We start from the raw sequence: 27,885 nt of genomic DNA on the forward strand, positions 1-27,885 counted from the left end.
AAAAGTGTTCATGGTTCTTGAACCTTTCCGCATTTTGCTATGCTTCAACAACAAACAGATTTTGGGGTAGGATTTTATATCATCAACCAGCACCAAACAAAAGTGCTTAATTTTGATATGGGGGGGGAAAAAAACCATGTTGGCGTAGATCTGTACTCAGCCTCTCTGAGTCAATGCTTTATAGAAATCTCTTTCACTGCAGGTACAGCTACAAGACTTTTTATTTCCACCTGTAGACTCACTTTTTTTGCACGCTCTTCTTGTCAAAGTAGCTTACGCTCAGCCAGAGTGGACAGAAAATGTATATCAACTGGATCTTTCTTCACTGGATTAGGCTCTAGACTTTGACTGGGCCAGTCTAACAAACAGTTATTTTTGCATGTCATACTGTTCAGATTTTTATTTTCCCTCCACTTCCCAAATATGTGCTAATCTGCACTGACTTTAAATAAGCTCACAATAAAATACATTGAAGTTAGTGGCTGTTTGCAGTATGACCAAATATGGTAAAAATGTGAACTTGTAACTACAGAGTATTGGACTTTTGAAAACTAGATTTTTGTCTGATAATACTTAAAAACAGGAATTAGGTGGAGAGAACCAGTAATTTATTGGAACATATGTGCAGGGGAAATGCAAAAGAAAGAGGAAGACTGAAGCTGAAGTGAGCTGGATATAACACAGCACAACACAATGCAAGGCGCAGCTGTATGTTGAGGCGGAGGAACATGCAGGTGCGTGACAGGGAAACACTGACACTGCAAGCTAGAACAAAGCCTGCTGCAGAGAAACAAAATAACTGATTAGCACAGTGGCTAATGCTAGTTGGAGAGAACTGCCACTGCTTCCCGGAAAATGCACATTTTGCTGTAAGCCTAGCAGAGCTTCTCTTAGCGAGCTCTGGGTAATCAGCTGATTGTCACCTGCCAGCCCGAGCGAAGGGTTAAAACTGATATTAGCTGCTGAGCCTTCCAACTTTATGCGTCCTGGAAACGGTTTAGCATGCCAAGCGTGCCGCCGGCTCTTAAATGAAGAGCAGATTTCCAATAGCACACATTGCTTCCTGTTGCACAGAGGATGTCACTGCCAACTCTCGCCTCTGTGTCTTGAAGTTTTGGGTTTTCAAGTGAATGGAAAAATAACGCATGTCATTTTAATAAAGGGCATGAGCAAGGACGAGGAGCTCTGGCGTTTCATCAATAGACCGCAATCTGTTCATTTACAGTAGATGATTGCCTGGTAAAAGGTGGGCCCTTAAGCACAGTGCACGTTTATGTGTGGGAACTGGTTTTCTGTTCAACACGCACAATTTTGCAGAAATTTTAAATATCTGGTTGCTTATTTGAGAAGAAGCTGAAGGCTGTGGGGATCCTCCTGCGTCTTCACTCCTCCATTCGCTTTGCAAGAGACCCATTATGCTACCACCGCCATGGTTGACGTGTGGTAATGGTGCATTACCGCCAGAACAAAAAGGTTTCAAAGGTTTGAAAACTTCACTTTATAGCCACAAAACATTCCAATCGCTATTATGAAAAACCTTCCAGTGTTGTCTAATGATTTAATCATTTGTTGTTCAAATATTAACCCTAAAAAAAAAAAATCGGTGAATGACGGGATATCCTTCGACATCTGGGAATTTCATTTTAAGAGGATAACTGACTGGAAAAACTAAATGACTGAAGCCTTCATCAAAAACTGGCTTGAAATGCAAAACTTACCCTTTTACTTGCACAAAGTAAAAGGGATTTTTTTTTTTTCCCCCGTTCAACTTTAGCAGTGGAAAACCATAATAAACTCATTATAAGAAATCAGTCCACACCTTCAGAAAGCCAAACGACAACAAACCACAAATAACGCTTCCAAAAAGAGAACTTTGACCTTCTTTTGACGCACATCTCACGAAACTCCAGATTCAATGATTAGCCTGAAGTTAATTTGCACACAGGCCATTCATTTCGACTACTATGATTCAGAGGTTGATTAAACCCCAAAATTAAGATTCCAGAACATTTTTATTAATACATAGCAGCACAAATAAATAACAACATTTTACCTCATTTTCCACACAATGATGGGGAAGACTGCTGACTTTCAGAGCTGCCTGACCTATACAGTCATATGCGTTCAAACGAGGCCCGCTTGTCAGAATAAAAATAACAACCTTTAAGCAGGCATTAAATGCACTTTTTGTTAAGTCCATGTTTCTGTTTTAAATATGTTTCTAATGGTTTGATCTACTGTTTGTAATTTTACATTTCTTATTTTCAGTACTTGTTAGTGGGAAAATATCTTAACAGATATAAAGGCTTTCAGACATCTGTCATTATGTAATTAATTTACAAAGTGCATTTCTGAGGTTCCAAAGTAAATTTTCTGTTTATTTAAATGGGTCTGTAGTCCTCGACTCCCCCCTTAAGGAGGGCGTTGCTACAGAAGCTAACAGCTTACAGAAGGCTGAATCTTTGCACAGTAACAGAAAGTTGAGTGGAGGGAAAAGGTGAGGATAGAAACACAAGAAGGGTAGTCACAGTTTTGAGAGAATCGTGAAGTAAAAACCAGTCAGGATTTGAGGGAGTTTCACCAGACTTAAAGTACAGGTGGAGCTTCCAGAGCCACATTCATACTTAATCCAGGACAGCGGCAACAGCTGCCCCTTTCCTTGTCTTAAGCCAGCCCAGAAACAGAAACAACAGAAGCTATAATCAGCTCCATGTCACACCACATTTATGTACGGTAGTAATTCCTGCAATAGAGACCCCAATCAGGTGCCCAATGCATTTACTGTACAGTATGTGGACATGTTGTGGGGGGGTTTTTCCCCCAATGGGATATTTTGTATTCAAAATCCTGAAGTGAAATGTTCCCATAAAAATAATATCAAGGTTAAATTTTTTATTCTAAGAATTACTGATGTAGAATAACTTTGGACGATATTCTGATGTACCGAGAGGCACCTGTAGATCAAGTTTTTGTATTGAGGAGGCAGTTTACATGAAGGTCACAAGTGATTTCGCTGTGTTCCTATAAACAGCTACTTCCTGTGCAGCACATGCGTGGCCCCATGGGTAAACAGCTGGATGAAACCCGTCAAACGGCCGCTCTGCCTGCTTCACGAACCCACCACGGATGCAAAGCTTTCTTCCTTGCAGAAGAAATGTTTGAATTGGTATCAATATTCAGACTTTAGTACATCTACTTACTTTTTGTTATTTTTAAAATGACAATGGGAAAATAATAAAATAAAATAAAAAAGAAGAAGAATCAAATTTCCACTCATGAATCTGGTTTTCGCACATCAATTAAAAAAAATCATACGCATTTTGTCGTTTCACATGCAAACTTCCCCTCTCCGGTGTTCCCACGTCTTACCTTGGTGTCAACAATGGAGCAGGCCACTTGCTTCACATACGCCAGGTCAGCAGTCTGGGGCAGCAGGACAGATTCCCTGGTCAGACCAATTTGGATGATGAAGGACACCCCATCTGGATTGCAAATCATTGAGGGAATCGTCATCCCAACGTGTCCTGCTGTCGGGTCCACCATTGGAAACGGAGCCTGAGGAGGCATGGAGGGCATGGATATGGGAGGTCCCGTCTGCATCACTGCTGAGCCAGGTGGGGAGGCCCCTGCTGGGGGGAAGAAGACCTGGGACATTGCCCCTGAGGGCATGCAGGAGCTCGCGTTAGCCATTCAGAGTCCACTGGCTCTCCCCTGCCGACTGCCTGAAGCTCTAAGCATACACAGAGACGAGCACACACCCTGGTGAAGAAGAAGTTTTTCTGCGAAAAGTCACACTCATTCAAACTGTCCTGTTGGGAGAGAGGAAATATGGGTATCCACACACTGGGCAGAGTCCCTGTCCCCCCCTGAGTCGCTAGTCTGCCTCCCTCCAGAGGAGCGAGGAAGAAATTCTTATCCAGGAAGCAGTTTCAAGTCCTTTCAGGCGCTTGTTTCACGTCGTCTGACTTCTGTCATTCTTCAAGCATGACAAGCTTGAGAAAAAGACCCACCGAAAGGGAGAGAGATCTGCCCCCCCTCTTCCCTCCCACCATTGCCGTTGTTCCACCTCCACCTTCCTCCTTCAGCTCGGCTTGCTCCAAAGATGTTGCTCTGCAGAGTAGAAAGTCCAAAGCCAGCCGTGAGACTCCCCCGGCCGTGGGCGAGAGCAGGGGAGAGAGAAAAAACAATGGCAAACTTTGTATAAGTGATCTGCTCCAGGGCTGGGTAACAAAATGGCTTCCTTGAACAGGAAACTGTGAGAATGAAAAAGGCCAAGACGCTGCACTCCTTTTACAAGTCTTGCCCTGTTTCACTTTCAAACCCAAGTGCAGGCTTCTTTTTGTGCGAAAAAGCAGAGAGACAGAGCTGGCTGATGTGAGGGTACCTCCCTCCTACCCTTCCTCCTGCCCTCTCACCACAGCAAAGAAGGAAGTAACGTGACTGACACCACCTGAAGCCAATAAACTTCCAGTAAGTTCCACCTTCTGACTCTATACTCTCAACATTTCCCCTCCCTTTCCTTTTTTTCTCTCCTTCCACGGTTTAGGGTTATTTGGTCAGCGCAGATCCTCTTACACCGCCTGAGGCGAGGGGGCAGCTCCATGCTCAAACACCCTCCCCATCGCTTCCTCATCCTGCTCCCAATAGCCACTTTCTGTCCCTTCGCAAAGTTGTGCTCCCCCTGCCTCCTCCACCTCCGTGACGTCGTTTTTCTCTTCTGTTTGTTGATCGGTCGCACCTTTCGCAGACCGTAACAGCAGAACCACGCCTGCGTCTTTGCAGAGTTGTTTACATCCTAATTTGTCGTCAGATTTCATTAGAACAAGCTCAGTGGGCAGGGAACCCTGGAAGATGATGGGTTGGGGTGAACGGAACAGAACAGAAACGAGACTTAGTGAGAGGTTATCACCATGGCGACGACTTCTCAGTGGTTATCTAATCATCTACCAGACGTTTTGTAATTTGGGACATACAAAAAGCATCGGGGGGTCAAAACAGCAACATATTTTCCTTCTCAGAGCCATTTGTTTAATTTATAATATTATTCCCGTGTTCAAGCTTTCAGTTCTAGTAAGAAACATGAAACAAAACAAAGTACTGTTGAGGCGGTTTTGTGATAGAAGACCTCGATGTGACAGCTGCTAAACGTGATCATGTAGTATTTCTTCCGTTCACCACTAGAGGGCAAAGTTTTGTGCGGTTGGGGGACATTTTTTTGGTTTACTTTTTTTGCCATTTAAACCACATATAAAACACATTATGTCCATCTGTACATGGGCTAAATTTTGACTAGCTGTTGACACCGTGCAGATGTGCTCTCACACTTTATTTTAAACGTATATTAAATGTGAATCAGCATGTTTCTCTTCAGTTGCATGCTTTTCGTAGCCCTTAACCAGTTTTTGATGTGATTCTAGCTGGATATTTGATTACTTTTCTTGGAAAAACAAAACAAAAAAATATATATATATATATATGTTGGTTTCCAGGAATGGACTCAGTAATAACCAGTCCTCGACTTTCCTGTAATAGTTTTGAGGTAAGTGCCTTGGGAAAGCTATTCCTGGAGGGATTAAAGTGATAAATTAACAGTACAACTGGTGGCTAAACAGCCTCTGTTAAGAATGATGCTGAACAATGGGTAGTTTTCTCAAGTCTCATTTGACTCCTCCAAATGTACCACTTGTCATAATGACCAAATAGCTTCAGTTTTATGTGCTCACCATAACGTATTAATTTACGTTTTAGTTCCTTTCACTCTTTTTACCTTTTAGGACACTTTCAGTCGATGCAAACGTCATGGCAGTTCCTGTCAGGCTTGAGACTCAGGGGTTCCTGGAATGTCTCTTGACATCCGAACCAGTTTTAAGTTTGGTTACTCTTTCATGTCTGGGAAAAGTAATGAGAGAAACGAATGACTTGATCATCTTGGAACTTCCTTTTGTTTAGAAATATTTAGGTTTCTACGCTGCAGAAATCCAGGTTAATTTCTGATCACAGCACTCCATTGTAAAACATCAACGTCAACAGAATATGCTGTATAACACACAGAGACTGTTCTTATTTCACTGTACAAAATTTTAATTTTTCATCTTTTCTTCCTTAATGACATACAACAGGCGACCCCTGTAAACAAAAAGAGTCATTTGATACAAGCCAGAATGCAGTTCAAAAATATATAAGACAAAATCAATAAAAAGCAGATCTCTTATCCCTTGTAGTTAGAGGAAATTGTTGGAATACAGCTTTATATGATGTACAAAATATCACACAGTGATAAGTTGCTATTAAAAAAATAAAAACACAAAGAAATGAGAGTCCTTTATCTTGGCCTCTGACTGGTAACAGATTCCCCCCAACCCCAACATATTTTCAGCATTTTTCTTTTGCTTTTTAACCGTTTTGCCTTTTTTGTTGTTTTTTTTAACAAGTTTTACATCATCCTTATCATTCACAAGTATGTTCTATGTGTAGCAAGGGAAAAAAAACGACTCTCTTCTGATACTACAGTATTTTTAAATCTTAATAATCATATTCATTTTTTATTTTTTTTTTAATGAAATGCAATAAAGAAAAACAATGAAATGATCGACATTTACAGCACATAATGGTGAATCTACTCATCATCTACAGCCTGTTTCCGGTTTCTTTTCTAAACGCGACACTGATTTGTCTTCACTCCCCTCAGAGGAGAGAGGGAACAACTCGGGGACAGAGGTTTCGAATCAGGCGACGAAAGCCACCTGCAAAACCTTCCTGCAGCCCCATCTGCTCATTTCTAAACTAAGCATTCACTTTCAGATGCAGTGCAAGGTGGAAGTAAATAGTAGTTAAGTTTAGGAACAGAACATTATGACCTGCTGTGGGGCATATCTTTTTTTTTTTTTTTTTTTTCAGATTTATGTCAAACTAACAGCAGTGACATGTTGTCTAATCTCACACATTTATACAACACCCTGTTTGGACAAAAAATATACAGATAATTCTAGCATTGCAATTGCAAAAAAAAAAAAACTATTTGTGACCCTGTGTATCAAGTTTTTAGGGGTCTTGAACTGAGGGCTGCTTGGGAAAAGGCAAATTTCACCTAAACCTGATAAATATGTTTGTTTTTAGAAATCCATATCTAATCTAACCTAGAGGACTTTATTTACCGGATGTTAGATAATCCACACGATATCTGGTTTATCTAAATGTCGTGAAAGACCCAGCAACGATTTTACAAAACTACTTTAGTGCATGTGTTCTCCATCTTCTCCTTGTTTATCAACATCTTAGTTTGGCTAGTCTAAACCTGCCGCGTTGCAGCTTCTCACACCGAAACATTACCGACAGATTGTGCACATTCAGAACCAGATGACGATTTGCAGAGATTTGTATAAACGCAGCGAAGGAAGAGACAGATGTGAGGAGTTTCAGAGGAACTGCTTAAACCCAGGGGATCGCTGGGTTACGTTCAAAACAGCAATTTCACTGAGACATACCAGGTGTCATCAGCGTCAAATAACACCCACACTTTTTGTACATCGATACTCCCCCCCAAGAAGGACGTTTAGTTCAGAGTTTTACACGTATCAGCATATTTGTGCTGGACTTTCAACCATTCTTCACTTGGGCTGACCCATAATACAAGAAAAAACTTAAATGAATTAGGAAGGAGAAAGTAGGAACACAAATTTAAATTCATTGTGGCTTTTCTCAAACTCCACAATATATATATATTTTTTTTTAACCCTGGCAAATATTACATATCTGAAAAGGCCCTCATCTCAACAGTATTGAGAATATATAAGATATTCTTAAAGTCCAAATCTATGGCAGAAAACCAACCAACTGACCGACACGCAGTCCAATGAAATGTCCAGTCGAAATAGACTGCATAATGCTTGTGGTAAAAGTGTTACTTATGAAGGGACAATTACCAATATTTTAGTTTCTGAGTCTATCTGTGTTGTTTTGATCATGTGTGGTTAAAAGAAAAAAATCCACAATAAATGCAAACTTGTGCCCCAAACCTGTTTTTTTTTTTTTTTGTTATTCTAAAACAGGAAGGTTAAAAAAGCATTAAACGCTCACAAAAGTAAATGATAATTTTGCTGAGTGTTTGTAAACTTCTAACCAGAAGTCAACATTTTCCCTAGGATGCCTCTGGAGTAAGAAGGAACCCATCTTTTCACCTTCAACAGAAAGCTGAACGAGTTCTGGTGTTTCTAAAATATATTAAAAAAACCAGCAACAAAACAACCCGTAACCCCCCGGCCCCCAGAAACTGGCACCGCCTTCATGAAGCTCTTCTGAAAGCTCAAAATGACCTTCTCAGGATCAGACCTGCACATCAATCAGGCCTGAAACAATCAAAACTCTTCACATTCCTCAATCAAAACATTAACAGTGACTGCTAATTCTGAAGCGCAGCCACGGCTAATGAAGTGACGCAACCGAAAACAGATTAAAAAGTGCCAACAATCACACTGAAACGCAATAAACAGGTCCCTGATTCCGACTCAAGACTGATGAGGTCTTTTTGTAGCACCATGGTTTAAATAGTGCATTTACAAACACACAACGCGCACACACACACACACACACATTCCACTGTACAGTAAAAAGCACCAAATGGCAGCATCTGTGCCATTTGCCTAGAGCGCGAAGGCCAGGCTCACACCTTTACAGCCTACTGATTTCAGCCGGGGCCCTATAATCTCTATCTTCAGCCGTGTAATGTAGTACGAGAGGATCAGTTTGAAATGGATCATGACTGTGGGAATCTATTGTTTCAGGGGCGCTTTTTTTTTTTTTTTTTTTGCCTTTAAACAGCAACCCACAGGAGAAGACGCAGAATCACGGGACGCCACACGGAGGAATGAAGCGAGATGAAGTGATAAGATATTTAAAAGTAAAGCTATTTGTTTACTGCTTAGTGTCTCTTGATATTACACACAACCGAGGTAAAACATTCTCCTATCCAAAATGTGGAACCGCGCAAACACAACGTACATGGATCCTTTGGAACGTGAGATCGTTTCCAAAGCAGAGCCTGGATCGGGTGTTTCTTGCAGCAACCCTGTTGTTTGTCTGCCAGAAACACTTTCCTCGTAAGTTCAAACTGAAGATCAGAAAGGACAGGCGACGGTGCAAACTTGTTAGTGAAGTGTCGGTAGTGTGTCAGCAGCGAGCGCGCATAAACCCATACACAAGGTGCGTCTTAACAAACACAGGCAGAATGGAGAGAGGGCGAAAACAAGCTGGAGAGTGTAGTGTAGAAAAGTGTGTGTGTGGTTTTTTTTTTAAATATGATTATTTGAAAACAGAGCAGCCATAACTTTTTAAGTTGTAAAAAAGCAGTACAAGATATGATTAGTATTACAAGAAGTCACTGAGGCATCAGAGAACTGTGAGGGGTAGAAGAGGGGTCAGGGGGTCGATGTCCTGTGGTGATGACCCAGCCAGTGGGCTGCAGGACAGTTGGATGTGTTTGCGTGTGTGTGACAGAGATAGAGAGAGAGAATAAAAGAGAGAGAGAGAGAGAGAGAGAGAGAGAGAGAATTTTGTCCGCTGTCATCGTCAGCATCTTTTTGCCCAGTTGTGGTTGCAGGACGCTGAAGAGACAGAAACAGAAAGACGGGATTAGGGATGCTCAGATCACAAAACACAAAGAGCAAAGACAAATCTTCAGAAATATTTTTCAATGCCAACAGATTTCATACTCAGAGCATATGGATGCTTTTTAGCAAAGTAGAATATCATCGAGAGGCTTATTTCAGCAATCCAGTTCAAAAAGTGAAAATTCACAAAACACGTAATTAATCCTAACAGTCAGTTTGTTAGAAAATTTAAATATGAATGACAGTGAAGCTGTTACTCTACACTAACATTTATTTATTGCTAAACAAATAAACTCGATTGATTGAAAACAATAAAAGCAGTCACTGACATTCTGCATATTTCTCATAAATTAAGAGGAAGGAAAAAGCGTGATACAAACAGCGGCCAGCTATAATAAAATTTTAGAGCACTTCTTGCTTGAAGGAGATGCTGATTTCATTTTCATGCTGGAATTAGCACCTGCTTTTACTGCCAATTAACAATGCCAATGCCAATTATTGGCTTAAATCTGATGCAGCAGCAGCTTTGAACTTGCGATTAGTCAAATTATTTCAAACCCAGCCAGAGCAAGTAAACCAATTCAGTACTTCACTAAGATGAAAAGCATAACTTGATCAATTACTTTCCGATTTAAAGGAGAACAGATGTGTAAAAGCTTGCCACCAGGAATCAAATGGTTGGGTAATTCTGAGATTTCACTTTTAAGCCACAAATGTATATGTACAAAAACATGACAACGTATATATTTTAAATGCATTTGGTGTGTGAGAAATTTATAAAATATGTTTCTCTTTTTGAACTGATTTTACAAAACGTTAAAAGCAGGTGATGATACTTTAACTTGTCGAGATGCACCTGTACACAAGCAGTTCTGATGGTGCACAGGGAACTGAAAGCAATCATAAATCTACATCAAGGGCTGAAAGGCGCTGCAAGTGCAGGCAAACAATCTTGCCATTGTTTCTGTGGCAACAACAACAACTTTACAACATCCTGCTGGGTGACTAACTCTCTCCTTATGTGTACCACAAGGAGAACACAGAGGCTTTTCTACAACATACAAACCCTGCTGAAAGTCGTAGAAGTAAATGAAGTGTTGCCAACGGTTTTTGCAGTAACTGAGCTCATTTCTGCTAAAATAAAGTGGCTGTTGGATTATATAATACTATTTGCGGCCATCCCTTTGTGCCTACCATATGTTATCTGCCAGCTCTTTACAGCCATTTGCCCCCCCAACTACATCTGCATGGATCTAATTCACATAAACAATTGAACTAGCAGATAAAATGGCTCTCAGTCACTTTCTTGTTTTATCTTTGTTTCTGAACAGCAAAACAAGCAAGAAAAGGTGACCTGTAGGAACTATTATTAAATGATTTATAGCTTAGATTAAAATTGGAGCTTTTGAACATTTTAATAAGTTATATTTGGAAATTTTGAGGACACACATTATAAAGCATACACTGTAAAAGCCCTCTAACACTCACAACTGAAGAAGAGGGCTCTTTAGAGATCTAAAGCTTTAGTTTCTCAAATTCAACATTCTCAACCTTAACCTCATATCAAATGTAATCTGAATATGTTTTAGTGCAATAGTTATGCCAGCAGTTATAAATCCTCAAAAAAAAAAGAAGAAATGATGTGAAAAATCTTACAAAATACCAAATTTTTTCACACAAAAAAAAATCTTTGCCATTATATACATTATTTAAGTCAATATAGAAAGGAGACAAACACCACTTATACCAGCAAGAAAGCTTTTCATAAAGTGTGGTGGGCTTCTAGTGACCAAGAAATTATCAAAGCTAAATCAAAGCTAAAGAACCCCAATCTGGATCGCAAGATCTACTCCAGCTTTCTTTGTAAACGTTTTGGAAAATATACATAATAGCTTTGTTGCTTTATTGCTATGTTGACATCGTCCATCTTACCAAAATGGCAACAGTGGATTCACACAAAAATCTTGGCAAGTGCGTCTGCGCCAGCGCTGGCGATGAAGGGCTGGGAAGGGTGGAAGGCCACGTCGTGAATGGCCTCGTCGTGCTTCTTCCTGTGGGCGGTGATTTCCTGCACGCACGTCCTGTTGTCCAGCATCCACAGACGCACCGAGCAGTCGTGGCCTGCAAGAGGTAAAGGGCAGGTGAAAGGTGGGGGAGCGTGTTCAGGTCTCGTTATACAACACCGATTATTTTTATTTCCCCAGAGAAATAAAATAATCCATCTCATTATCTCCACTTTTGTTCGTTTTAAATCATCGTTTAAGACATTTTGAGAGAAAATAATAATTGGTTGTCAGTGATAAAATAGGATGATAAATAAAATTGATCTTGAGTGTAGTTTCTTCAGTCGAGATCTTAATAAGTCAAGCTGGGCAATGCTTACTTCCAGAGATGAGGTAAGTGCCTTTAGGGTCTGTAGTGAGGCATGTGACAGCATCCAAGTGAGCCACCATGGAGTGAACAACTTTACCTGCACAAACACATCAGCAAACTGGGATTAATCTTCGCCTCCAGAAGATTTAGGTTGTACTCGGGGAGCAACAACAGAAGATCAGATCAAGCAGATACCAGTCTTGTTGTCCATGAAGCGGATGGTGCGGTTCTCGTGTGCAGTAATGGAAACGGGTTCATTCGGGTGACTGACGACGCGATTAATTAGTTCACTGCCTGCAAGGAAAACATACATTCAAATGGTTCGTGTATTTAGCTAATTGTTTGTTTCTGAGGCAGCAGGAAAAGGTTGTTTGTAGTGGAAAATTATGGATGCAGGTCCTCTGAACGCACCATCTTTCGTTTGCGTCTCCAGCGCGGTGATGCTGTGCTCCGTGTTGAGGTCGTAGAGCAGCGTCTCTCCGCTGTCGAACGACACCACCACCTGGTTGGGGTCAGTGGTCACAAAGGCCACAGAAGTTGGGGTTCCGTGCTCTGAAAATACAGGCAAGACAATATTTAAAAAAAACAACAACAAAAAAACACACACACACACACAATGGGAAATTAAGTGGAATGAAAAAGTGCTAATCTTCTGAGAAACAAAATTTGGGGTTTTCACTTGCAGTAAGCCTTATTCAGCCAAAGTAATATTAAGAAAAACTTGAAATAGAGCCAACAGTGTAATGCGTTTTCAAAATGTGCTACTTTCCATTTTTTAAATGACATTCAATGAAAAATAAAGGTTTGATCATACTTTAATTTAGTGTGATAGACTTATGTTTTATAAACACAAGAACTGGCGAGACATAATAACAAACGTCGAGGAATGCTACTTTTTAGAACAAATCGGTAGTTTTCTGCTCTTTTAAGATAAAATTTTGCAATGTTTTGTTGTTGCTTTGTCAGCTAAACCCATTCTATTTCCCCTCATCGTGTGGCAGAAAACAAACCCACAACAACACCATTTCCTCTGCTTGTCTCTTTTGAATGTTATGGTTACTTGTTACATCGCTTCTTGTGCGTTTTAAAAATAAATGCATTTTGCTGCTTTTACGTTGCTCGACTCTTTTCAACCTCCAACAGCCGATCTCTACCTCTCTCCTTGTTGAAGACGGACATGCAGGGAGATGAGTTCTGAGGGTCCCAGAGGCGAATCGTGCCATCAGCTGAGCAGGAAGCGAGACGATGGTGAACCGACGAATACGTCAGACCCCAGACGCTGTCCTCGTGGCCGTCCAGCACGCTGCTCTGAATGCCGGGATCTGAAGGGACAGCCGCAGTTCATTAAAACTTAAAACACATACTTGACGTGAGGATAACAGCAAAACGCCAGTTTTAAACGCATGTGTAAAATAGTGTAGGAGGCAGCAAAGGAGAACTAAATGAAATTCCACATGAAGAGTTTTTTTTCTCCATAGAGATTTTCTGTTTTCTGTTTTTTTACATTGTTTAACAACTTTCCAAAACTAAAATTACAGTCAGGCTTCTCTCATTCACAGCATTTGGACTTTATGCTTCAGCCAGAGTGAAAGACCACAAACTGCTGGTCAGTCCATAATTACAATGTAGTTCACCCTCACGCTTCATTCTCCCAAATGGACAGCAGGTGGCAGGTTTCTGCTACGTACAAAAAAAAAGCAGTTTGTAGTCTCCAAGACAAGTCCTTTTAATCTAATCTAATTTGCTCCCTAATTTTTTTAATGTCTCCGTTAACGTACAAAATTATAATTTCAAAAGGCTCAAAATTCTTGCCGCTTTTATAACATTCTGAACTTTTGTGCACAACACAGACGATGGATTAATCAATAAAGCCTCGAAACTCCACACTGTACTTCAGATTCACTTTCCATTTTTCACCCTATTTATGCAGATGTGAAAATGCCCCGGATATGTTTTATAGCCAACGGAGGCCCACGAAGCTGAGCAAACTGTGACGTCTCACCGTAGTTATCATAAGGATCTACGTTGAGGTCGGGCATCTTCCAACATCGGACGCTTCCATCCAAACCTCCGCTGTAGCAGGACTCTCCGTCCTCACTCATGGTCAGCGACAGCACCGCTCCACTATGAAAACACAGACACATGGCAGTGGCTTGTTGTCAGGGGAAAAAAACAGAATTACTAATTTTTGCACGTCAGAGACTGAACTCACCTGTGTGCCCTGAAGGTGTAGATGGGCTCAACGTCCAAAGCTGCGTTCCTGTAGAGGGATACAACTTGTTATACTTGCTTTATACTTCAAAGTCTCAACTCTTTTTGCCCCTGTAGAGTTTTGAGAAAGTATTTATACATCCATCCATCCACCCTCACTTCACCCTCAGAGAAGTATTTATACATATTGAACCCTTTTTACATTTTGTCATACTACAACCTCAAACTTCAGTGATTCTACAAGGATTTCATGGGACAGATCACAGGTAGGTATAATTGTTAAACGGAAGGTAAATGGCACTCAAAAGTGTTTGCTAGCAATGTGTAAAAGAAATTTGGGTCTTTTACTCTAATTCTCCTAAGCAAATTAATAATCTGCCTTCAGAAATAAACCAACTAGTAAATAGATCCCACCTGTGTGTAACCTAATCCCAGTGTAAATCCAGCTGTTGTGTGAAGACCACAGAGCATTATCAGTAACAGAGCGAAGACGTCCATGGGAACTCTGGAGGAGCTGCTAGTCATGCACTAAGCAAATCTGGTTTTATAGAAGAGCTGGATAAACAAAGCTAAGGGACGCTGAATAATTCAGGCTTTCATTTATGAAAAACAAAATGCTTCATATTCCACTTTATAATCGCGCACCACATTTTCTTGGTATATCTCTTAAAATCTCAACGTAGCACGGCGAAGCTTGTAGAATCAAAGCGAAGTGCAACCCTTTGCAACACACTGCATGTCATTCTCTTACTTTTTTGAGTGCATGGCCTTATTGAGGTTCCACAGCTTTAGCGTGCCGTCCTCAGACGCCGTGAGCAGCACTGCTTGGCTGGGGTGGAACGTCAACGCCCGGATGGCGTCAAAGTGGCTGCGCAGCGTGAAACGAGGATTCCAGGTCTTCTTGAACTCCTCTCTGTTGTCCTGCATCTGGAGGGGCGCAAAATAAAAGTGAGGCACGCGTTATTATCGAGTTATGTGCTGCTTCGCACGCTGAACAGGGGGTTGACCGGGTCAGATGTGCATTTACATCGATGGAGAGTTCATTGTCGTTGGCGACGGTGAGGTCCGCCAGTTCACCCAGGTTCATGTCGCCTCCTCCAACAGCGTCCATAATAAAGACATCAGAGGAGAATCCCAGGGCACCACCTGCAGGTCAAACGTGGAAAAGCATGTTACCCCCTCATTGTATTAAAAAAAAACATGACTTTATAAATGCTGCAAGTTCTCCATAGAGAAGAACTTTAGAAAGCTATGCTCTTTTATTCTGGGTGTATTACTCCCACACAGTGTACCAAAGATAACATTTACAGGTGTAGGCGCAGTCTTCTAACACAAGCTTTAAAACTGAGAAAATTACGTTTGAATTTCAGCGTCCAAGCTACAATTGTGTGAAATCACTCAGATGTGTTTCGTTTGTTTTTTTTTCCCCCCTTTTTGATGAGCATATTAGAAAAAGCCTCACCTTCCCCGGAGCGAGCCTGTCCCGATACAGATGGGGGCGGAGATGGTTTAGGTGGGAAGTCCGACATCATGCCTTGCAGCTTGTTCCTACGGTTTTCTGAACCCGGCGAGAAGAGGGAGAGAGAAAACGTTCAGTCAGTTTCGAGAGGTGGAGAAATGACGGAGAGGCCAGCAGATGAACCAAATGAAAGGAGAAGAAAAGAGGAGAAAAAGACACACTACATACCTTAAATATACATACAAGACCCTCAACTAGTTTACATCCACTCTCATAGGTGAAACATCTACATGGTGTACTTATGGTTTCAAGGAATGAAATGTGAGCACATGACCAGTGAAGGCAGCATGCGTGATCACCTTTTCAAGCTGCACATTATACAAGACAAAGATGGCAGCCACACAGATCTAAAGATCGTGAAACAGGACAGAGAGACAGGCGGTTGGGGAAAAAAGAGGTCGGTTTTATTGACGAGAAAAGATGCCAAGACACAACAGGACGTAGGAGGTAAAAAGGTGAGCGAGTGGAGGCAGAGAAGACAGTCGGCAGTGATCCTGGCAGTGCTGACAACTACGGTAGCGGCGTACCTATCTCCCGTCCATCGCCCGAGATCCGGGCCTCTCCCGCCCCCTCCCCATCCTCCCCCGAGCCCAGAAAGTCAAATTCATTCAGGGCGTCTTCTGAGTCGTCCTCGTCCTCCTCGTCCTCCGGGTCCAGATCTGTAGTCATGGGCTCTGAACTTATCTGGACAGCAGAAAAAAACAACAACAAAAAAAAAAACAGAGATACAGTTGGTGCGACGAGCAGCTTGTTGTCTGTGACAACTCATCAGGCTCAACTCACTGATCTCACCTTTACACGGGGCTTTTTGATTTTGCGTGGACCGTCGATGCAATCAGTGGTCATGCCTTGGAAGTCATCTTCCTCGTCACTGTCTTCTTCATCGTCATCCTCGCAACCGGGAAGGAAGGGGATCTTGTCGAGCACCGAGCTGCCGACGCTCTCCTTGGAGCTTTCTTTGCCTGCGTTCCTGTTAAAACATATAGAGAGTTACATTTTCACACAGCTCCACACTGTGAAAAGATAAAACAATTACATAAAAAAACTATTTTGTTTGGAGTTTACACAGCATTTGTAATGTTGCGATCAGTTTGTATTTATCTGAAGATGCAAAATTCTTTCAGGTCCTTATGATGGTCTCTTAGTGGTCCTCTACATTTGCTTCACTGGGTCACGCATCACTTTGTGACCGCTTTATGTCACAATTCAAAAAAACAAAATCCATCCTGGCCCTCAAATTTTCATGCAAAATAATGGAATTAAAACATTTTTCCACCTACGCTATAGTGTGTCTTACATCACTTTTGGCTACTTGCTCTTTACACAAATGTACTTTTTTGTTGAATTTACCAAAAGCAGAACTTCAGTATGTTTATTTTGTTTTTTGTAAACATTCCCCACGTTTACTGTTTCACCAGTTTTTTTTTTGTTTTTTTTTTTTGGCATTTTGGCATTTTAAACCGTGTGTATGAATGTGTATTATCTAAAGGAGAATAAAAGCAGATAATAAAATTCCTCCCTTTTTATCTGAATGAGTCTAATTTTAGTCAGTAAACCAAAACCAACAATATTGATAGGTCAAATGTTAAATCACAGCTTGATGGGTTGCATGAAAGGTAAAAGATGTAATTTTAATATAAATCATTGTAAAAAAAAAAAAAAAAAAGAACTGGAATACTTTATAAAAACTGTAAACAATGAAAGAAGAAAAAAAGTTTGGGAAAAAAAATGTTCATACTCAACATTCCTTCTTTCCTGCTAAAATAAAAAGTTAGCACTATATTTTTCAGACTCTTCAATATTGCATAGGAACTCTGGATTTTAGTCAACATAATTTCAAAATGCCTTCAACAGGGTCCATATCTGATATCCAGGTTCAGATGGGGAATATTAAGACTTATTTCAAACAAAATGAATATATTTGATACTTTTTATGCTACAACTTTAAGGAAAGACAGCTGTATGATGAGTAAGCCAGATTTTACTTTGTCTAGGTCAAGGTATTTTATTGTAACTTCATTTTAAATACTCTTTCTCTTGTTCCTATTAAAAATTTGCATGAGCCATCCAAAGTCATGATTCGAACTCACAGTACCTCACTACTGTGATTGCAAGCTGCAGCAGTAAAAATGTCTCACTTTTTAATTTGTTCTTCTATTTGTCTGACCAACAACGAGTCTCCAGCCGCTCGGGGTTCTGGTTCCGGACAGCTGTCGCTCGATGGGGGCCCGTTGGCCTCCGGGCTGCTCCGCCCCAGCAGGGAGCGCACGCGTTTGGAGCGCATGTCCAGGATGGTGTCTGAATAGCCGACTTCCTCAAGGTACCTGCATTACAGGTGGCAAAACTCTCAAGACGGTTCCTGGGAAAAAAAAGGTTCTTGAATCATTGAGGGTGAAAGTCGTGGCATACTTGCGTAGTAGTTGACGACCCTCTTTCCACGACATTTGATTGGGCGGCTCGGAGTCGGCCTCAGCTGGTCCATTGGGAACTAAGGAAATGAAGGCATAACGTAGATCATGTAAATGCACCCACGTAACTAACTGGATTAGAAAAAATTTAAAACATACGCTGATCTGCCTCCATCTCAGGCTTCTTGTCTCCAGGACTCTGGTCATTTCCAGATTTCAGCTTCTGGTGCTTTGCCCTGGAAGTAAACAATAAATAAATAAAATTTAAAAAAATCCCACAAGATCAACGTTAAAGGAGACAAACATCTATCCTAACTAGATCATCAAGACACAACAGGACGTAGGAGGTAAAAACATCTACAGAATGTTAAACCCTTGGTAAAGGTTACTGAGGACAAAAAGATCACTTTACTGTCTTGTACTTCACCTTTCTTGTTTGAGGGCATACTCCAACATTTTGATCCGCCTCACTAGGTCTTGTTTCATGTTCTCCTGGCCTTTCCTTTCACCCTGCAGGAATGCCACCTGAGCCTGACACACAGAAATACGGCAATAAACAACACAGAACACATTCTGGAAAATACACATGAGCGCCATCATGAGCATGGGAGGGAAGTCAAAGTAGGAAGAAGAAGGAAGTCTTGATGTGGCAAGCACTTAAACACAACTTCTTGAAATCCAGAGCCATAAGTCAAAGGACTCTTATTTTTAAACCATTGCTGGCAAAGGCCTGAGTGTGCAGCTGCAGACGAGTAAAAACAAGAAACAGACCAGCTGAATTCAAACACTCTCTTGTAAGACACATCCTTCCTTTCTCATTTCCTGTCCGTTTCCTTCCTCGCTGCTGATAGGACTCCCAACTTGAGGAAAGGCTTTTCTTTTTACAGCCCATTCTGGCCATTTATCAAAACAAGGATATTTGTGAGGGAAAAGTGATGAATTATTTTTTTTTTTTGCGTTTTTTTTTTTAAGGAATCTGAACAAAATTATGATAGGATTAGAGCAGGTGCATGGTCAGAGTTCACTGAATTACATCAGACTTCTCAAATCTTACCCCCCGCCCCAAAAAAAAAGCCTAAAAAAATGTGAATCCAACTACAAATAGGTTAAAAAGCTCTAACCCAGTTCTACTTTAAGCATACCCAATCAAGAGGCTGTGCAATAGCATTGCAAATTTCCTCTCTGTAACTCACCGTACCAAGTCCCATCAGAGCATAAATACAGCTTATTTTACAGCCCACTTCTCCCCCGCTTGCCCCAGTCTGTGTCCGTGAGGCTCCTCCTACACTCAGTTCTGTAAAAGTAGAACAGTCTAAAAACCGGCGCCTCATGGGGCAGAAGCTCGGCCTGCTCCAGACAGTAGATGTAGATCTACGAGGAGGGCTCACACCAACACAGACGGTTGTGTCATGATTAAGGAGGAACATGGGATAACCTGCCAAGTAAACCTTTCTGCTGCTGAGTAATCCTGATTAATGCAATGTCGCTTCAAAGACTAATCAAAGGGCTTGGGAGATGAAAAATGTTCAGATGTGAATACTGAAGGTATAATCTCTAAAACAGAGATATGTTTGCTTGTGTGGTTCAGAGTTGCACTAATCTTGGAACAGCAGATGGGTCTGTGCAGGAAACTGTTTTACCATGAATGGACAACAATGCGAGAACATATTTACTGTATTTATGAGGGTTTATAATGTCTGGTTGCAGGTAAGAGCATATCCAGTGATAGGTTTTGCAATAGTAGAAGCAAACTGGCCATGTTTGCCACATCGTTAGGTTTTCACAGTACACGAAAATGCAAGTTACGATACTGCTCAACTGGGTCCTGGCATGGTTATGAAGGTGCAAACATCAGAAAAGTAGATAGAAATGTGTTAAAAATGGTTCTGCTCAAACCCATCATCGGTATATTAACTAACAGAAAAAAAAAAAAAACAGAAAGAGGGGATGTTAAGGCACACACACATTATCCCAGGCCGGGTTTAAATCGTTCTCAACAGCCATGCCAAACGTTGTTGTGACAAGTAACCACAGATATGAACCTGTCAAGTTCCTGTCTTATAAATGATCCCATTCAACAATGCATTTCCTCATTTTCACCTCTCAGGAATCTTTCTCCTTCATCTACAAAAAGTAGGACACACATTTTTACTCATACTCGCACGCAGACAAGCCCCAACCTGCCCTCATTCACTGATAAGCATCACACCAGTCCCACACGCAGCTCCTCGTTTCACACTGGAGCACGGATCCGCATAGTTGGCCACAACAGAGGTGATCATAATTATGCCCTCGTTCATTTTTGTGTCATTTCATTAGCTTAGTAGTAGATGCAATGTGCTGAATTTTTAATTTTTTTTTAAACCTGCTCTACATCACCAGTATGTACATGTAAATGTTTAGCTGTAGTTTAAAGACAAACCTTAGAATGATGCAAGTGTTTTTAAAAAAAATCTAGATGTAGCAAGATGCCACTAACTTTTGGTTTCAGGCCTGTGGGGTGAAGTTTGAGTTATTTATTTTTTTATGAGTACAATAAAACAGAAAAGAATGCACCAGGTTCTTTGATGAGTAAAATTTTAATTTAACATGAAAATAAAGAAATTATTAGATTGCTTATTTCATGCATCAAAAGATATGCCCCAAAACTTTATCTGATTTAAGCACCACAATTTAAAAAAAACCCCATCAGAATACATGCACATGTTCATCTATGAACACCAAATGTTGAACAGTTAGTAAATAAAAAATATAACAGATTTTTCTGTATTCGACCTGCTGATCACCAATCAGCGCTTCCTGGTAAGATCAGGGGGGTAAAGTTAGAGGCACATGTAATACGTGCTTAATAATGCACTTAAATGCATTTACACTCAAATCTAACCTTTAAATGAAAAGCTGAATTTGTGTTTTCTTTTTGGTTTTCATTTACTTCCATCGCTTCTACCTTTTTGCCAACAACAGCAGGTTCAAGAATGTTTGTGTTTGAGTTGATCGGACCAAACACAAAACAAAGCAACTCATTGATCGGCTACTAAAGATGTTTTATCAACTGTTTTAAAGCAGCAGACTAACATCCCTTCTCACTTTTACAACATGTATTATTAAAGAGTAAGTGTTTGCTTATGAAAACTCAGTACATGGCATTAGACACGGCCTTGCTAGTGACACTGGGCTTACAGTGGTGATGTCATCTTAGTAAAACTAACAAAACCCTTAATCACAAAAGGAACTTAACTGGGAGCACACCTGCCATGTCATCTGATCTCTCTTTCTTGTGTCTGTGTTTTCGTCTATGTGACCCATTGCTGCTGACCTTTCTAAAATACATTGTCACCTAGAGAGCCGACACAGGTTTGGCCTGTTCCGTCATTCCTTGTCCTCCAGCTATACAGAAGGGTCAAGGGCAGCTTTCCGTCCCTGCTGACCATCGATTTACCCATTTCTCCTTGCTCTTAAAAAAAAAAAAAAAATACAAATAAAAAAAGTCCACAAGCAAACAAGTAGATCAACAGACATTTTCTGGGACAGAGCCTGCTGGAGTAGAGCAGAAAGTGTGTGTTTATGTAAAGTCACTTGGGAAATAAATCCTAAAAGGTAGGATCTCCAGGCTGAGTTAAAAATGAGACTAGGAAGGCATAAAACAAGTGTGTGGTGATTAAGCATAATAAAGTCAAACAGGCTCACAAAGTACATAGATTAAATCTCATACAGTGTCTAGAGAAACTATTTTTAATACTTGAGCTTTCTCATATTTAGATACATTAAAACCAGAAACTTCAACATATTCTATTGGGACTTTAGAAGACAAACCAACACAAAGTAGTGCGCAATAGCAAAGTTGAACAGTAATGATATATAGTCTACAAATAGCTTAAAAATACAAGACTGCATCATGAATTTTGGATCCACCCCCTTTTGATGTGATTCCCCTAAATAAAATCCAATGCAACCAGAAGTAAAGCGATTAGTAAAGAGATTTGGAGATGGCAGCATCATTCTGTGAGGTTTTTTTTCCCCTCCAATGGTACTGATGGGAAGACAGCTGGGCAATTCTAGAAAAACAGTTTGAGATTGGGGCAAAGGGTAACTGTCATGTAATAAAACAACCCTAAACAAACAGTCAGGAAGCACTTAGATCGAATTATATTCAGTCAAATGAGGACTTCAATAAAACTACTGTTCAACAAAAAAATGTTATCGAAAAGTCACTTGCAGCTGTAACAAAAGGCAATGCTATGGTGTATTGATTGTGGGGTGAGGGTGTATTCTTGGATCACATTTTTAGGGGACAAAATGTGTAGCTAAATACTTTTTTGCAGCACTGAATAACAGAAAAAAAGTAAACGCAAGTAGAAAGGCAGCATGGCTAGAAATACTGCAATGCCTACGGGTGTCATGTGTGTCAAAGCTAAGAGAGTGTAACTATTAATTAGAAATCAGTACCCAGGGGCCCTGAAGCCCACAGCCAACAGGAAGCATTGCCTTGTGGGTAACCACTAATCTATCTGCACATAAGTGACATGGCTAACAACGTATCGCTGTAGTGCTGTGATTTGACGGAAACCTTTTTTTTTCCCTCCCCCCTCAAAAAACTATTCTAAGACTCAAAGGTAAACAACCACCCTTCTGCTGCTGTCCTACGTTTGACCCGAAACGTCCCACCTGATCCAGAGAGGCGGGGAAGACGTCAATTGTTGGCCTGTCAGAGCAGACAGGACACCACAGGTGGCCTCTTAGACGAACAACACGCTCACAGAGGGAACACGTGTGGCGGTCTTGCAGAGACTCGCCATGCTACAAAGACGCAACTCCCGCCATATACACAAAAAGTGTCAACTCTGCCCGATATTGAAGTTTGTTTTGATTTTTTTTTTTTGTTGCCTTATGAAAATGTTTGTGATTCGATTATGAAAGCTTGAAATTAAGTGCACTAGCAAGTCTTGTGTAGACATCACCGAAGCTAAATATACTTCACACGCGTACTGCACGTTGTTAATTGTGCAGGATGTAACCAGCGGGCAAACTAACTGGCATGTTGAGAGCTCTTCAAGCATGCTGGCAACAAAAGCCAGAGGCCTGTGGGTGTTAAAATGTAAGCTAGGTCATTTTTTTTCCAGCACCACACTGCAGTGTTCCCCTTCATTCCTCCAGCTCAGGACACTGTGCTAATTGTACCTGTGAAGCCAGATCATGTGCTGCAAATACTTACATGCAAACCCAGTTATAATGGCCTGTTGGACATGGCGGTGGCCCGTTTCTCATTTCTCTTCTCGGTTTCTCTTCCGTGTGCCCATAAAAGAAGCGAGCGCTGCCAGTTTGCTATTGTTCATCCATATTTTATCAGGCCCCTATTTATAAACTACATAGGTTTGAGTCAGGGGGCAAACAGAGTGGAGGAGTGCCACAGTAAAAGAAACTAAATGTTGTTAGGATTATTTTCCCCACATTTTGTTATAAGCAGAAACAGTTCAAAGAAGACAAGAGGCATGTCTCAATGTAAGTGTAAGATAAAGCCGTAAAGAAAGCAGAGCAGTTGCTGTTCCAACTGCTCACAAGAGCAGTTTTAGACTAAAGCAAAATCCTTCATCTATGCAGGAGAGAAACATTTATCTTGTGCAACTTGGCAGCTGAACAACTGGGACCACCGTGGGACTCATGGTTTGCTCACGGGCATTTTTCTGCCACTGACTCACACGTTCACATAGTTTGTCCGAGCCACTTTTACACATGCAGATCAATGACCTTTATAGTTGTAGGCCTACACGTCCAACTTATAAAGGCAGGCCCTGCGCTCGCATTAGTAAGCTGCAGATCATTGCCTATCGACAAAATCTTTTCCCCCGCACCAGTGAGTCATTTATTTGTGCGCCAGTTCAAAGGGCGGGCTTTACTTTGAGTGCCACCACCGCACACACAGACATACATCTTACTGTAGATCGGGAATAACATGTGAGGAAAGGAGCCGCTTTTGTTAAAAAATAATAATAATAATCGTCCTGATCAATCATTTTACCAAAAAAAAAACAGCTTGAAGTGTCGTAATTCACTGTTCATCAAATAACCATTATTTCCTAATTAACTGGTATCTAAGAATAAGAGAGAAATAGTTTTAAAACACATTGTTCCCACAACTCCAAATCCTTCAACTGAAATGTCAGAGTGTCAGTGACCACTGCGGGTTTTATGGAGACTCCAATTTGTTGTTGCGTTCTGGTGGTGAGTAAAGAGCGCAATCACACTTAAACCATTTAGCCATCTGGAAATATGTCCAGGCACAAAATAAATAAGTAAATAAATATCACAGCCTGTAATGGTGTGGATGGGAAGGGGGCATGAGATGGTAACGGGTATCCTACAGCTTGACATGCTCTAAGTGATATGTCAGTGAATGAAGACTCCTACTGTTTTGCTCTCACTTAAATGACAAATTCAGTTGCTTTGACATAGATTTGGTCAGCCACGGGATGGGATGCAAAGAAATACCACCTATTAAAACTGTTGTGGACAAAAATACAAAACAGACAGACATGCTGTGGAGTGTCACCCATCACCCTTACTAAGGTAACTACAGATAGTAAGCTACAAGCAGCATGTTTGTTAAGCTGCTAACTGCAGACTGGCTCCCCAAGCAGATAGCCTGACTAATTAAGCAGCTAATTTTAGCTGTGCTACTATATAAAGAACAGGACAGCAAAAACATAAAATATGTACTGTTTGAAAATATTTTCCTAAGTCTATACATTTGAATTCCAATAATTATTACTTCTGTAATAATCAACATGTTACAATATTGTATACTCAGCAGCATTAGAGACAAGTGCTGTTTTTCTGTTTCAAATACAAAAACAAATTTGATCATATTATCCTTGTTTTTAGAGTTTCAATAACCTGATCTTTTTTTTTTTAATCAAGGTCATCATTTAATACAGTGAGAATCTCACAATATCTATATTCACCTTCAAAACACAATATTTAAACCACGAAACTATTCTGCATTTTAATTAAGTTCTCAAATAGGTAAGGGCATGATCTCTTTAGTCAAATACGAATTACTCAATAATTCAGTGATTTTACCTCAAAGCTGCATGTCAATGACCTCCTAACCACAACAGAGAAACCACACGAGAATTTGTTTAAAAATCAGATAATGGGCTCTTGCTTCAGTTTCGCATGAATGTCAAAATATAGTCTATTTAAAGAGCTGTGGGTAGGACATGTCTTTGAAAAAGACATCAAAGTAATGAAAGACGACAATCAAACGTGAACTATTTACGTCGATTTAACGGCTTGTTTTTGTTTGCCAACATACATTTAACGAGCATGAATTAATGTGAGATGAAAACCTTGTTTGTTTCGCTTGTGGAGAAGAGTGGTAACTGCTTTCCTTATTGCGAACATTAAGTAGTACACTTCCTTTTATTGTACAGTAATAATGCATCCTTGTCGGTGCAATATGTTAGCCCATTAGCATGCCGTCTCTTTGACACTGATTTTAGGGCACATGAACACCTACAAAACAAAGCAAAAAAATGCGGTGATGTTTTCTTGCTTGTTTGTTTTGCTTGTTTTTCATCCTGAGCCTGTTTCGGTGTAAAATCAACAAACACATGCTTTATGTAAATAAACAAAATTACCCTGAGTTCGTCCCTCTCAGCCTCCCAGCGGTATTTCTCGGCCTGGAAGCGTCCCCACTCGTACTGGATGAAGTGCAGGATCCCGGGAAGCGTCATACCCGAGTCCCCGTCCTGCGCCTCTCGAGGTAGGAACGACCCGGGGATGGCCCCGGCTGCCGCTGCCATTGGCCCGACTCCGGCACCCGATGTCGTCTGGCCCGGTCCTGCTTTGGGCCCGTTAGGGTTGCGCCCCGCTCCGCTAGTACCACTGCCTCCGCCGCCACCGCCTCCGGAGTTCGGGTTTAGTCCTCCGCCGGATCTGTCCGCCTCCATTTCACCGTTCAATCTTTCGCCAGGATAATTATTTGGAAACAAGCAGGCTGTATACACAAAATAATTTCCAAAACACTACCCCGAACCCTTTACCGAACCCAGCTGTTCTCTACAAGCTGCCCTCTATTCTTCCCTTTCTCAAACGACAGTGAGTCGAATTACTATTCAGTTGGTAAAATACTACACTTCCGCTTTCAAACTTTCAGAATAAAACATAACCCCGACACTGTTCAGAACAGCTCTTTTCTGTAGGGGGCACGTTTAACAGATACAAGTGTACATATTTTTCAAAAACATGTAAACAAATGTACACCAGAACATAACTATTTTATACAATATTTCCAAAACAAACGTTCTCCATTTGCTTGCGAGCTTTATTTTGTGTAACCTCTTCCCCGTGTTTGCTGTCGGAAGGGTTCTGCAATTGTGTGACAAATAACGGGACTCTTTTCTCTGATATACAATGAGGAGCTCGCCAGTGGGAGTTCATTTCCTGCCATTTTGTGATCAGAACCGTTTTGACACAGCAAAGCCCCATAAAACCACCCAAACTTTACTTCCGGTTTCTCCATCTCACATATAAATCTTGGTTTTCCTTAAATGTTTGCTATATTTACAGTTTCAAACACTCAGGTTGGATCGGTAGTTCTTAAACTTTGTCATGACAAGAACCACTTGACTAGCAAATGAAGGTCACAGTATAGCCACTTCCCAAAAAAAAAAAAAAAAAAAAAAAAAAAACCTAGACTGTAGCATTGCATACAAGTATGTCTTGAGTAGATTATAGAACATTATTTGATTGCTCCTCAAAGTGGTTCTGGGTAAATGTGTGCTTTTTTGCGTACACATTGCAATTTCAACTCTTCCTACATCAGACCTGCAAATAAGCTATTTTGTATTTGCAATCCATCGATTAGTGGGTTTTTTTTGTCTTTGTTTTTGTTCAGTACTTTCATAACTATGGAGATAAATTGTAATGAAATGATCAAATCTTATGAGTAATTTTTAAATTGCATTTTATATTCTGTAATCTTTGTCTCGCAACCTACTACCATTTGTTTTGGTTCAGATTCTTTTATACGCAAGTATAAAATATCTCAGATTATAACCCCATATATAAAATGTAATATATATAATTAATTCTTAGTGAGCTTACAGCACATCAAGTAGAATACAGAGAATCCAACTTGCCTTTATAATACACTATCTCATCAGCATTTTTTTCATAAAGTTATCAAAGCTAATTACCTTGATTCCATCCACTTAAAATATAGCTTTCCATTGTCAGTTTTTGTTTTTTCTATTTTGTTGAAGAACATTATTTGATTAAGGCACACAGACTTATGATGTGTCCAATTCTACAAGTTAATGCCACCACAGATGCACTTGCAGTACAGGCTATATTATTACAATCATTCCAATCAACATTAGGAAGAAAAAATTAACTTTACTAAGCAGCCAAAAAAAAAAAAAAAAAAAAATTGGGTACCAACCAGAGTAGTCTGAATCAAGACTGCATGCAGTGTATCTGCTCTGGCACATAAATATTCAATGTGATTTGAGCATTTAGCTTCTTGCTCGTTTTAAAAATACCAAATATGCGTAGAACCCAATAAAATGGTAAAACAAAAAATAAAAAATTGTCCCAGACAGAGTTCAGACAATAGGTGATGTCTTTGTTCCAGCTTGTTCCATTGGATGTAATAAATTATCTGGCTCAAATACACAATGTTGAACCCTTTTCAATTTAACCATAAGTTCTTCTGAGAGTTTGCCTAAATCTGTTCAAAGTTACTCACAACACCCATTATCTTGTTTAC

At 40.5% G+C, this 27,885-nt stretch overlaps 2 protein-coding genes across 3 annotated transcripts in view; both read right to left on the reverse strand.

Annotated features, from left to right (window-relative positions):
* prkd2 (protein kinase D2) overlaps positions 1–4,913 on the reverse strand; it is a 42,869-nt gene extending 37,956 nt beyond the window's left edge. Inside the window, exon 1 of one of the 2 annotated variants that reach the window (XM_044120658.1) lies at positions 3,370–4,913. In XM_044120658.1, the coding sequence (XP_043976593.1) occupies positions 3,370–3,690 (321 nt within the window). In that variant the 5' untranslated portion in view covers positions 3,691–4,913. The remainder of the gene's footprint in view (positions 1–3,369) is intronic. The other variant, XM_044120657.1, reaches the window with a different exon arrangement.
* A 1,567-nt stretch (positions 4,914–6,480) lies between these two features.
* strn4 (striatin, calmodulin binding protein 4) lies at positions 6,481–27,546 on the reverse strand. Its single transcript, XM_044120661.1, has 18 exons — positions 25,754–27,546; positions 18,544–18,647; positions 18,276–18,352; positions 18,118–18,196; positions 17,847–18,032; positions 16,501–16,678; positions 16,236–16,392; positions 15,652–15,747; positions 15,217–15,335; positions 14,941–15,116; positions 14,191–14,238; positions 13,981–14,102; positions 13,133–13,300; positions 12,390–12,530; positions 12,174–12,272; positions 11,989–12,075; positions 11,538–11,726; positions 6,481–9,599 (listed from the first exon to the last, which is right to left on the reverse strand). The coding sequence occupies exons 1-17, from the start codon at positions 26,063–26,065 to the stop codon at positions 11,557–11,559; spliced, it is 2,319 nt and encodes a 772-aa protein (XP_043976596.1). The 5' UTR covers positions 26,066–27,546; the 3' UTR covers positions 6,481–9,599; positions 11,538–11,556.
* Positions 27,547–27,885: the final 339 nt, after the last annotated feature.

The sequence above is a fragment of the Gambusia affinis genome, linkage group LG06, assembly GCF_019740435.1.
Source record: "Gambusia affinis linkage group LG06, SWU_Gaff_1.0, whole genome shotgun sequence".
Classification (NCBI taxonomy): Eukaryota; Metazoa; Chordata; class Actinopteri; order Cyprinodontiformes; family Poeciliidae; genus Gambusia; species Gambusia affinis.

Excerpts from the sequence above, each read along its gene's own strand:
- strn4 (XM_044120661.1), bottom strand. The coding sequence starts at position 26,065 with ATGGAGGCGGACAGATCCGGCGGAGGACTAAACCCGAACTCCGGAGGC. Across the intron at positions 16,679-17,846 it reads ATAGAAGAACAAATTAAAAA|GAACGCAGGCAAAGAAAGCT; the intron begins GTGAGACATTTT and ends ATGTTTTAACAG. Across the intron at positions 11,727-11,988 it reads CACTTACCTCATCTCTGGAA|GCCACGACTGCTCGGTGCGT; the intron begins GTAAGCATTGCC and ends TACCTCTTGCAG.